Consider the following 13,446-nt stretch of genomic DNA (forward strand, 5'->3'; position numbering starts at 1 on the left):
TAATGCTACTGCACACTTAATAGACTATAGTGTAGTGTAAACATAACTTTCATATGCACAGGGAAACCAAAAAATTCATGTGACTTGCTTTATTGTGATACCTGCTTTATAGCAGTGGTCTGGGACTGAACCTGCAGTATCTCCAAGGTATACTTGTATGTGTATATGCATCCTGTATGTGTGTGTGTGTGTGTGTGTGTGTGTAATATATATAGGCATATATACGTTGAGCTGAGAAAGGTCAGGTTTATGTCTAGATAAAATGCAAGCATCTGTGTGTGTGCGTGTGTGTGTCTGCATGATATGTACGCTTGGCTTAGCAAATGGAGAGAGATGAGAATTTCAGATTATCCTTCCAGCTCAGAGTCTTCTCAGGGACCAGGTTAGCTGCCGTAGCTATATAGACTTTCCCTCCACCTTACTGAAAATACAGATGGCTTAGTCTTGATTAGACTTCTGACATGTCTTATGTTGGCACAATCTTTGTCTTCCATGACATTTATATATATTTTAAAAACTGGTAAATTTGCAATGCCTACAATTCATTATCTGAAATAAAGATCATTTTTCTTCAACCTCATCATTTATTCCTTTCACCCTTTTCTCATCTCTCCTTGGCAGATATTCAGTAATGTAGCCAGGAAGTTTTTGGATCAAGAACAGATATTTTCAGAAAGGTTCTTTTTACTCTTTGTTCTTTTGTAAAATAAACATTTTTGTTCCCATTCTGAACACTGGGGCTATTTGGATGATATCTGCATCCTTCTAGATTCAGAAAATTGTAGCAGATGGCAGCAGCTGCCTTTTCTCTGATAGTTGCCGAAATTTTGCCTGTACTTTCTCTTTGAAGCCAGAAGAAATAACCCTCAATAAAAACTGATCTCTTGAAAGTTGAACTGGATAGAAAGTTATAAACAATTGTAGTGTACACTAAGTTGTCATTACTAGTACATGTTAAATACCCCTGTCTGAATTTGGCTGAACTTACCAACAAAGAAGAGAAGAGTGCTTTCGTGTGGTCTGCTATACTTCTAGTCCCTGATTTTCTAATCAATTTAGGAAGCAGCTTCCAGTTTGCATATTGTATTGATTTTATATTGCTACTGTAACAAATGATCACAAATTTAGTGACAAAACAACACAAATTTATCATGCGATTCTGTAGGTCAAAAATAAAATGTGGGTTTCATTGTGTTAAAATCAAGGTATTGTAAGAGCTGTATTCCTTTCTGGAAGCCCTAGGGGAAAATCTGTTTCCTTGCACTTTGCAGCCTCTAAAAGCTGCTCAAATTCTTTACCTCATGGCCTATTCTTCCATATTCAAAGCCCGCAAAAGTGGGTTGAATGCTTCTCAAATCACATCACTCTGACTTTCTATTCTGGCCCCTCATACACTTCCAAGGATCCTTGTGAGTACAGTGAGCTCATTCAGATAATCTCTTTATATCAAGGTAAACTGACTAGGAAACTTATTTCTTTCTGCAATCGTAATTGTCTTTTGGCATGTAACCTAACAAATTCACAGGTTCTAGGGATTAAGACATGGGAGTATTTGGAGGGCTATTATTCTGCCTACCACACATATTTCCTATAGTCCTGCACTGATGTTTAAATCAGGACCCAATAACCATGCCCTCTCAATTATGTCATAATTGCTGCTAATCTGTATGTACAGCTCTGCCTCAAAGTCAAGGTATATTACTTTTAATTATTTTATGCATTACTTCACAATACAGAGTGTAGATGGTTACCAGCTGGCACTAAACAACACTTCTGTTTGCTTATAAACTAAGAAATAGTCTAGCTTCTAGATTGTGATGCTAAACAGGAGATTCAAAATTATTAGATATTCCTTAAAATCACCAAATTTAATATTGAAAAAATGGATCTGGAAAAGGTTTTGTTTTTATTACATTTTCAATATGAATAAGTATTTCTCGTTCTCCTTTATCTCATGATAATGAGATTTTCAGACAGGCCTCTAAACCATTTCAAGTTTTAGTGCTGTGAGAAATGCTTTAAAAAATGTTGTTATTAATAAAAATTTAAATGTTTTCAACTCTTTTCAGTAGAGATAGTTTGATTTGAGTTAATGCTATGTTGCAATGCTTAAATTCAAGCATATTAGCATGGCACGAGACCAATGCACCTCTCTTTAATCTCTATTTAAAACAAATTTGTGAACACAAACTCTGAGATCTGCCTAAGTTGCTTCACCTTTCTGTGCCTCAGTTTCCTCATTTGTTAAATGGTAATAGTAATGCAACAGGTTGAGATAGGAAAAAATATGTTAACACATGTAAACATGTACATGTATATAGAGCATAGCACATGGCAGGTGCTCAAAAAATGTTAGGTATCATTATCATCATTATTAACAACAACAAGGTGGGACAGCCTAAAAGAATCTTTAATTTCAGCATCAGATCACTGATGCCTTATTTAAAGACCTCTTTAATGGCTCTACAAAATTAAAAATCATTTTTAAAAACTCAAATCAGTTCTTTTGAAACCACCAAAAGTTGTGAAAATCACTTTTATATAGCCATGTTTACCATATTTAAGCTAAGACAGACCAGGTTAGGCTAAGGAAGACTGGAACAGGATATTAATTGGCTGTCAGAGTTAAAGTCACTCCTGGTGACAAATTCTGAGTTCCATGACAGAGACAGATGAAGGAATATAATTTACTTTAATGAAACGTAGCTTTCACTACCAATGTGCAGATGAAAAAATGGTAATTCCTAAAAAAGGGATTCTGGCTAGATAATGTATCTATGTGACCCATAAATTAGAATAGTTTGGAATAACATTTCATAGATTAATTTTCTGGGTAACACTTCATTCTATACACTTTTTACTAATATCTCTTGAAAATCTTTCCCAAATTTATCAGTTCAGTTTCTTGAGTGAAGAATAACAAATCTAATTCATTTATTCCTTAGGTGATTATAAACTTTAAGTAAGTCTTTAGTGCCAATATAATAAAAATTAATTGCCATTGCAAAACATATTGATAGAGAATCGTATTCGATAGTTAATCAGTATCATAATTATCCTTTAAACATTTTTTTTGTATTTAACAGACACATATAATTGTTAAGGGAATTAATGAATCCATAAAAGTGACACAAATATTTTTCAATTTCATTTTCTTAGAACTCAATTATAATTTTTAAAAATTTATTAAACCATTTGTTCAACAAATACAAATGAGCAACTACTCTGAGTGAAGTAAAGTACTAGGTACTGAGTTGTAAGTGAGAAAAGACTAACATGGACTAAAGATCTAATGGGAAAGAGAAATCTTACGTATGTTACATCTATAACTGTTATCCTGAGGCAATAGGAAACCACTGAAAAGCTATGTCTAGGAAAGATACTTGGTTAGTCTCTTAAATATATCATTAGAATGTAAAAAATGGATTATAGGACACAAAAATGGATTGCAGAAAATGTAGAAGCAGTTCCAGAGACAATGCAACATTCCAGGTGAGAAGACAAAAGCTATAGACTAGGATTGTGGCAGTGGTAGATAGAAGAAAGAAAGATTTTCTGCAGGAACTGGTGGCTTAATAGATACAGAAGAATAAAGATGAGGGAAGATTCAAAGACAGAACCCTGGGTTTTGGTCTGAGCAACTGAGTGGATGGTTGGGTCTTTTTCTATCACAGAGAACACTGGCATAGCAGCAGGTTCTCGGATGAATTATGATTTAAGTTTTTGGCTTTCTCTTGGAGGTTAAAAAAAATTCCAAGTGGAGATATTGAGTAGGTAATAATAAGAATTGTCTAGGTTGGAGTCATTGACATATAGATTGTAACTTAAGCCATAGGAAGTATGAAATAACTTACAAGGAGAGAACAATTGAGAAGAAAAGAAGCTTTGACAAGGGTGAGGTGGACAATGGGTAATAGGCAAAAGAGTCTTTGCGAAAGAGAAAACAAAGAACTCAGCGAGTACAGTCAGAGAGAGCCAATGTAGGAATGCAAGAAACTGTAAAATAAGATGTATGATGAATGAAATCAAATGTTGCAGAGATATATAAAAACAGGGACTGATAAATGTCAGTTAAATTTACTGACATGAAGCTCATTGAAGAAGTTAATGAAAGCCATTTCGGAGAAGTGATAAAAGAAGTTTGCAATTGTTTAAAGAGTTTGGGGGAGGAGAAGAGAGGGTCTAGCCAACCTACAAGATGATTGGTTACTGAGGGGATAAAAAAGTTAAGACGATCCCTAGGGACAGAGTAATTGCTGATCAATAAGAGACTGTTTAATAAGAAAGAGACTTTAGCATGCTCACAGATGATTGGACACAGGGAGATAATAGACAAGTGAGTCTTCAGTAGGAAAAGGAGTCCAAACGGGAATATTGACTTTGGATTGATTCATGAAACTCCTGTCATAATTGATTTTTCTGTCAGGAATTTCATGAATCTATCTGAAGTCAATACCGCCCCACAGACTTAATGTTGTGAACCCAGATAGAGTTTTCTATTACTCATGAAGTATTTCATTTGCTAGGGAGAAAATTCAAAACAATTGTTAATATTTATTCATCATCTTTTTTTCTTGCAAGCTCTTTTATTGCCAATTAATCAAATATTTTTTGTTTCCTTTTATGCTTTTTCTAGGAAAATTCCTACGCTCTTTTATAAGATCATCAAGGAGATCTTTGGAGCAGAGTCAACTCTCTCAATTACTTAAACTAAAGAATGGCATATTGTTGGAAAACAGATCTAAATCCCAGCGAATCACAGGAAGAGCAGCATGAGCACCAAGAATTTCGCTCTGTAACTCGACCCCTTTTTCCTGGCCAAGTCAGTCTGGGTTTTGATCAGCTAGTACATGAGATCAGTAATAACATTCCACTCCATCAGAGTGAATTTGAAGAAGATACCCCTTTTGTGCCCAATGTGCCAAACTGGGACTCCAACAGGCATTCATCAGATCAAACATATCAAATATCCTTGAATGAATTTACTTCTAAAAGCTCAGAACTCTCCTGTCACCAAGTTACGAAAACGCCAGCAATTGGTTTTAGGCATTCTGTGCTACCAAATCCTCAAAACATGAATAACGAAAGCCCTTGGGGAAACCCCATAGCAGAATACCATGGTGCTGGTGATTACGGATTCAATATTTTAGTTCCATCATCCACTAGTTTGGATAAAATCAATTCACAGAGAGAACTGGAAAATGAAAATTGTAACTACCATGTAGGTTTTGAAAGTAGCATTCCTCCTATATATCCATCCATCCCAACTGACTCCACGCCAAAAGAAGAGACTAAAAGCAGTAGAAATATGAACGTTGTGGACCCTTCTCTGATGCTTTTTAAAGGTTCTTTTCTTCCAAGCACGTGGGAAAGTACATGGTCAGAGAACATAGAGGTATGTGTCATATATGTCTACCTAAAAATATGAATCTGAAAGAATTGTTCAATAATGTGCTGGATTAACTTGCTAGTGAGGGTAACTAATTTTAAATAGAGAAATGTATTGATATTACTTTTGAAAAAATCATTTATTATTCACAAATTCTGTGTTCCTGAATTAATGATTTTTTCTGAAGGGAAATAAAATCCTCATAACATCATTTTTAAAGCTCCATTTTCATGCAAACTAAATAAAACAGTTATAGTATTTACATTTTATTAGATAAAAATATCATAGTTGTAGGTTGAGATGATAGCATTTTCTATTCTTATTGTGTCATTATGTACACATAGAAACACACATGTATCTCATTACATTTATATTGAGTCACTCCATCATGAATTAAAACTTTATACCATTATTGGTAGGAAAAATGTCCCTTTACTCAAGGATCCTAAATTATACTGTTGGCAGGCATCTTCTGTTGGATCATTCCAACAGTAGGAAATTAAGTAATCATTGTGCAATTCATCCTAAAGTTTCATTAGTAGTATTTCAATCACTATAGTAATCATAGAGTTTCTTGGATAATATTTGAACATTTCTGTCCTTGTACTGAGTCTAGACACAAGTGAAATCAGAAGTAATAGTTAAAAAGAAGAAACATTATTGCAGCTGTAATTTACAGGTGAAGAAAATGATTCTTCATTTATTCGACAACTATTTATCATATTCTTAAAATATATGTGAAATACTAAGCATAACGAATGCAAAGACATGATACCTGATTTCAGAAACAGCATATTGCTCAAATTCACTTGCAAACAAATAACGGCAACATAGTAAAAAAGCAGGATGATTTCACTGGAGAAGAAACAACTAATTCTGTCTGAGGCACTTGCAGAGGCAGTAGCACCTCAACTGATCTGAATTAAAAGCCGATGAGTCTTCGAACATCTACTTCTGATCATGACAATGGTAACGAGTACTAAACTTTCCCTTACCACAGAAAACGACTGTGACGTTAAACAGGATGTATGAAGCAAACAATTTCAGGCATTGAACAACAGGCAGCACAGGACATCCATCCTTGAAAGAAGCGAAAGACTAAAGCGTAGTATGATTATCCTGGTTTCTGCCTGAGGGCACTCTGTTGCTGCTCCACAGGCTAGGGGAGCCCAATTTCAGCAGCAGTATCACCAAGCTGAGGAGGCAGAGCCTGTAACTCCAGACTGCAGAGGAAGCTGTAACTTGCAGGGCAGAGGGCTGGAGAAGGAGCTCTGTGTAGGTGGGAGTCAGAACTCTACATTAGATTTCCTGCAGATTTTTGGCCAGGTGATTGTGTTGGCCACACCCAGGAAGGAGTGATGCAGTGCAGAATTTCTGACCCAGCTAGAGAAGACACTGAGTGGAGCACTTTGGGCCTTCGATTGAGATTACACAAAGCTGTCTCTTAAGAGTAAAAGTAATGCTCTAAAGTAAGTGCTGCACCTACCAAAATAGACATGGCCTAATAAAATAAAATAAAATCAAGGCTGGTAAGACCAAAAGAAGCTTAAACTGCTTGCCAGAGAAAAATTGTACACTTTGGAAAAAGGCAACACAATTTGTAATGTGTCATCTACAGTATCCAACATATGATCACAAATGCATAGATGTGTTAAGAAGCAGGGAATTTTGACCCACAATCAAGAAAATAACCCAGTCATGGGCCGCCTGGGGGCACAGTGGTTAAGTTCGCACATTCCGCTTCGGCAGCTTGGGGTTCCTCCCTTTGGATCCCGGGTGCGGACCTATGTTTGGCTTGGCAAAGTCATGCTCTGGCAGGTGTCCCACATGCAGAGTAGAGGATGATGGGCACGGATGTTAGCTCAGGGCCAGTCTTCCTCAGCAAAAAGAGGAGGACTGGAACAGATGTTAGCTCACGGCTAATCTTCCTCAAAAAAAAAAAAAAAAAAGGAAAAGAAAAGAAAAAAAGAGAAAACAACCCAGTCAATAGAAAGAGTTCTGCGATAGTCTGGATGTTGGAATTAACAGATAGGTACTTTAAGGTACTTATTAAGAGGATGATCAAGTAAATAAAGTAAAAGATGAACATAATGAACAGACAGATGAGGAATCTCAGGAGGAAATTTGCAAACTATGAAAAAACAAAGACTAATGGAAATTTTGGTATTAAAACTACAATATGTGCAATGGAAAAGTTATTGGATGCTTAAAAACAGATAGATGACGGGAGGAAATAGTAAACTTGAAAGAAAAACAACAGAAATTATCTAAACTGAAGAAGAGAGAGTAAAAAGATCATATAAAAATAAGGAGGGACTCAGAAACTTATGAGACAAGGAGCCTAATATATGGACAATTTTGGAATGCTTACAGGAGAGAAGAAATTAATTTGAAGAAATGATCTGAAAATTTCTCAAATTTGGTAGAAAATATCAAATTACAGATCTAAGAAATTCAACAAAATCTCAAAGAGAATAAATACAAAGACAATCACTTGTAGACATATTATAGTCAAACATCTGAAAGCCAAAGATAAAGAAAATATCAAAAAAGGCAGCAGAGAGAGAAAAGAGATTTTATTCAGCAAAACAACCGTCTGAATTAAAGCAAATTTCTCCTCCAAAACAATAGAAGCCAGATGACAATAGAATGACATTTTAAAGTTCTATAAAAAAAAGAACCCATACTTCTATATCCTTTTAGTATATGCTTCAAAACTTGAAATAAAGATATTAGCATATAAACAAATGTTGAGAGAAATTTATCAGCAAATAATCACGCAAAAAATACCAAGGTAAGTACTTTGGATGCAAGGAAAATGACAGCAGAAAGAATCTAGAAACAAAGAAGAGTGGTACAAATGGTAAATATGTTGGTAAATATAAAAAACTATTTTTATCTTAATTTTCTGAAATACAGCTTTTGTTTAAAGCAAAAAGACAGTATTTTTCTGTGAGAGTTATTGTATATAGAGATAAAAATATATGACAACAATAGCATAAAGAATGGAAGGGGTAAACATTATTTGCTATTGTAAATTCTTGTATTTTAAATGCTGTAGTAGAGTATTAACTCCAAATAAACTGTGATATATTAAGGATGCATATTGTAATTCCTAAGCTACCACAACCGCTAAAAAAATAAAACAAAGAAGAAAAACTGAAAATCCAACAGGGGAATTAAATGAAAAGGGAAAACATCAAACAAACTAAAAAAGGTAGGGAAAGAGAAAAACAAGAAGAAAATAAAACAGAAGAAACAAGTATGAATATGGTAGTCTTAAATCCAGTAATGTCCATAAATATATTAATATAAATAGACTAAACATTTCAAATTAAGGGGAGAAATTGAAGAAGTAGATAGAAAAGAAAGACTTAACTACTATTTACAAGAGGAAACTTAAGAAACAAAGGCACAGATAAGTTGAAAGTCAGAAAAATAAAAGATTTTAACATTCAATCAGCAAACGAAAGCTGATGTGGTTATTAATATCAGAAAAAGTACAGTTCAAGGTAGAGTATTATTAGAGAAAGAAAAGAATCATTTCATAACAATCAAGGATCAATCAGGACAACATAATAAATTTAAACATGTATGTATCTAATAACAGCTTCGAAATACATAAAACAAAATGATTTCTTTTAAAGTTAACCTGACACCCACCCTCTGACTGAGCCATTTGCAGATTTATTCACAAGAAATGAAACACATGTCCATATAAATACTTGTATATGAAAATTAATAGTTTTCTTTACAATATCCAAAATCTAAATAACCCAAACGTCCCTCAACAAGTAGATGGATAAACAAATTGTGGAATATTCATGCAATAGAATACTACTAATCATCAATGAAAAGTGATGAACTATTTATATGTGTGACACATTGATAAATTTAAAAGTACATATCATTCAAGCGAAAGAAGCCAGAAACAAAACAGCACATGTGCAAGCATACCTCAGAGATATTGGGGTTTGGTTTCAGACCACCGCAATAAAGCATAAATTACGATAAGTTGAGTCACATGAATTTTTTGGTTTCCCACTGCATATAAAAGTTTTACTTACATTACACTGTAATCTGTTAAGTGTGCAATAGCATGATGTCTAAAACAACAATGTATGTAGCTTAAATAAAAAATATTTGATTGCTAAAAAATGCTCAGCATCATCTGAGCCTTAAGAGAGTTGTAGTAATTTTGCCGGTGGAGGGTCTTTTAAAAATGCGATTATCTGTGAAGCACAATGAAGAAGTGCAGTAAAAGTGAGGTAAGCCTGTACACCCAATCTACAGTGATAGCAATCTAAATAACAGTAGTTACCCGATAGGTGAACAGACTGACAGAAGGAGATGTAGGGAAACTTTCTAAAGTAATGAAAATGTTCTATATTTTGATTGGGGTCTTGAAATCACAGTTGTATATGTTCCTCAAAACTTAAATTATATGTTTAAGATTTATGCATTTTTCTATATGTATTACCTCATTAAAAATTCAAAGATTGTAAAATTGTATTAATCTTTTCTCCACGTGAAATTAATTTATCAGTTTTTATTTTAAGCTGATAGGTTGTTCCATTCAGCTCGTTGAAGTACCTCAAGGCAGTAATAGGAGTCTGGCCTCCTTTTGCGACAAAGTAAAAAAGTGAGTAGTGCTGTTTCATTAAGTTTTGAACTTTCCATACCTTTATCAATTTGTTTACTTTAAAATCACTGAGCTGATTAATTTTGCATATAAAATGTTAAAGTTCTGTAATTTTTTAGCACAGTGAAAAGTATAAATTTATGACAAATTACTTCTAGTATTGTTTTTGTTGTGTATAGTCAAATACACTTCTTTCTCTTGAAAATTTGGTTGAAGTTGAATGTTTCATAATTTCAGGCCTTCCCTTGCTGTTTGTTGATGGTTTACTTTGCAGTGAATTAATTTCTCATTTAATGATGTCAGTTACTCACGCCACCACCACCCCCCCGCCCGCCCCCACTCTGTCTCAAATTAGCATAGCTTTATCCTTCCTCCCTGGAATCTACTAGAATGATGAGAGTGCCTTCCTCTTAATAACTCAATCTTACCCTCAATGGGCTGCCAGAATGTTAAACAAATGTATGGGTGTTTGTCCAGTGAAAAGCAAATTTGATCACTAGGGGATATTACAGAAAACATCACTGATCGCCTTTTTGCTAATTTAAAAATGAACTTATAAAGGTAGCTGTCTTTTTTTTTAGTCCACACATCAAAGATATTCAAACTTCGAACTAGCAAGCAAACAAAAAAGCCAAGTCTCTACCCTAAAAACCTTGTCACCATATTGGAAGAAGTGAAAGGCACACATACAGATACACAAAACAAAGCATCTCCAATCCATGAAAATATTCAATCTTTAATTAATTTCATGCTCTAGTTCACAAAATAGAATTTAAAGTGGCACTTTGGATTCCTAAATTAGGATCTTTAAAGATATCAATATTGATTCTTTCAGGAATAAACTACTCACTGTAACAAACTGACAATCATTGCCAGGAACTTGACACTTTAAATCTAAGATCTAATTTCTACCCTCTACGCATGAGAAACACCTCTCTTAATATCACAAGATGTAACTTGACATATCTCCATTGGCAAAACACTTACTATAAGCCCCTCCTATCACTTCTTTTTTTAAAAAAAAACCCCATAATTTAATATTCTTAGATGAAATCTTCTTGTGGATGCCATAGTGACATGAAAATATTTTATGTGATGATTTGTCCGTTGCTCACGGGGTATTTTCTAAGCTCCTAAATGAAATTTTCCCAGTGGTTTCTTTCAAAGTAACAATGAGAACTAAAACAGACAACCAAACAATAGTAAACTTTAGAGCAGTGAAGGGAAGATATACGTTATATTCACACACACTTTTCTTGGTTTTCAATAATTTTTTATTGACAAATACTCATCTATAAAATGATTGAATTTACATATGCATAATTATTTTGAACACACACTCTTCACTCAACAACAAATATTTTAGAGGATCTACTACATGCTAGGTACTGTCCAAGTCTCTTAATTCAAAAGAAGACTACACTGAATTTTAAAGCCAAGTTTCATAAGAGGGTCTCCAAAATTTTTTAAAAGCCATAGTAGAAGGGATTTATATATTCAATTTCATCTGTTTTTTTCTAATATTTAAATAAACATACCTAAATATCTTATTAGCATTATTCTTATACAACTTTTAAAGAGGCTCTCTAATTTGTTGAATTTGGTTTCTTGTCGTGACATACTTTTAAGCCACATCTTTCAAGAAATATATCATATTTTTGTAAAAAATACAATAAAATGCCTCAGCACATGAAAGAAGTTTTTGTCCTACAGTAGATGCTTAGCAAAGGTTTAGAAGAGAATGGTTCATGAATTTGCTTCTTTTTTTTTTTTCCTGTTTTTGGTGAGGAAGATTGTGCCTGAGCAAACATCTATTGCCAGTCTTCCTCTTTTTTTTCCTCTCCAAAGCCCCAGTACATAGTTGTATATCCTAGTTGTAAGTCATTCTAGTTCTTCTATGTAGGATGCTGCCACAGCACAGCTTGATGAGTGGTATGTAAGTCCATGCCCAGGATCTGAACCAGTGAACCCCAGGCTGCCAAAGCGGAACATGCAAACTTAACCACTTGGACACAGCTGGCCCCAGAATTTGCATTTTAAATTTAATTCCTCAAAATGGTAAAAGCTTAAATCATGTATGCATTGAGTAGTATCCTATCATATGTTGAATGCTAAAACATAAAGCTCGTCAATCCGGAACTGGAGTGTAGACCTTTGTTGTAGGGTATAAAAAGGAAGAGTGCCCCATATCTTTATCCTGAGTAGTGGTTCTCAAACTGCAGTTCTGGAGCAGCAGCAGTAACTGCTTACTTGGGAAACTGTTAGGAAGGAAAATCTAGGGGATCCTCCACAATCTACTAAATTGGAAACTATGGGTATGGGACCCAGAAAACAAAGTGATTCTGATGCATGCCAGACTGGTTGGGTGAATATGCTCTTTTCCATTTGTCAGGCCCATCAAGGAAAGAGGTTTCCGTGGAATTTAAGGCATAGAAATTAAGCTACTTCAATGGGCCTCGTACTACTTTAATGCTGCACAAATAGCTAGAATGAATGTCAAGGATGTAATGTATATTGATACATTACACAGAATGCATGACATACATTCTATACATAGAACATATAACTTTCCTTTTAGGAAGAGCACTACCAAGTTTAGATGTTTGCATAATTAACAAAAAGCAAGATTTCATTTTCATCATTAAAAGAGTTTTAAATATCTAGCTGCTAATACTTTTATGTGTATTCTATAAGTGGGCATAAAACATGGATCTACAGCAATTCAGCTATAATAATACATAATGATAATTATGATACATTACTCTGGTATACTGCTTCACACTCTACAGAAGTCTTTTACATCCTTTTTCTCCTTTAGTCCTCACAGTAAACCTTTGAAGTAGATATAAATATCCTCTTTTGTGCAAACAAAGAAACAGACCAAATAACTTGCCTTTGACCATAAAACTACTAAATGGAAGAGCCAGGATTCAAACTTGAGGCTTCTGGCTCCAAGGATAAACTATTTTGCAGTTCTCTGACTCATCTGAGCAAGAGGTAACTGTTTAGAATGTACAAATGACTTCTGAGTTTAACTATTTATGTAAAATCCAAAAATTTAAAGAATATGGCCAGCCAAAAATGGTATTTACCAATTTGACACAAAGAAGAGAATTTATTTACCAAAATCCTTGAATCAAGATGAATGACTTTCGCCTTGAGAAAGTTAGGCGTGGGCAAAAACCAAGGGGAGGTTCTCAGGCTTCAAAAGCAGTGTCAGTGAAGCAAGAAATCATTGTTCAGAGTGAATTTTCATGCTTTATCAATGACAACATATTCTTAATTGCTTCAAATGAGGTGCTCCTAGGGAAGCTTAAAGAACAGTTTTTTACAGTTGTTTTTGGCATAGTTGTAATCTTCACCCATCTGGCCTAGCTAATAGCGCTGTACCATAAATTGACTGCTGATTGTTTTC

At 34.4% G+C, this 13,446-nt stretch overlaps 1 protein-coding gene across 12 annotated transcripts in view; it reads left to right on the top strand.

Annotated features, from left to right (window-relative positions):
- PIK3C2G (phosphatidylinositol-4-phosphate 3-kinase catalytic subunit type 2 gamma) overlaps nt 1-13,446 on the top strand; it is a 514,208-nt gene that overhangs the window by 181,917 nt on the left and 318,845 nt on the right. For all 12 annotated transcript variants that reach the window (XR_011496940.1, XR_011496939.1, XM_070494347.1 and 9 more), the window contains exons 2-3: nt 4,637-5,395; nt 9,949-10,031. Coding sequence is in view for 10 of the 12 variants with exons in the window: in XM_070494347.1 (XP_070350448.1) it covers nt 4,718-5,395; nt 9,949-10,031 (761 nt within the window). In the remaining 2 variants the exon portion in view is untranslated. The remainder of the gene's footprint in view (nt 1-4,636; nt 5,396-9,948; nt 10,032-13,446) is intronic.

The sequence above is a fragment of the Equus asinus genome, chromosome 22 (assembly GCF_041296235.1).
Source record: "Equus asinus isolate D_3611 breed Donkey chromosome 22, EquAss-T2T_v2, whole genome shotgun sequence".
Classification (NCBI taxonomy): Eukaryota; Metazoa; Chordata; class Mammalia; order Perissodactyla; family Equidae; genus Equus; species Equus asinus.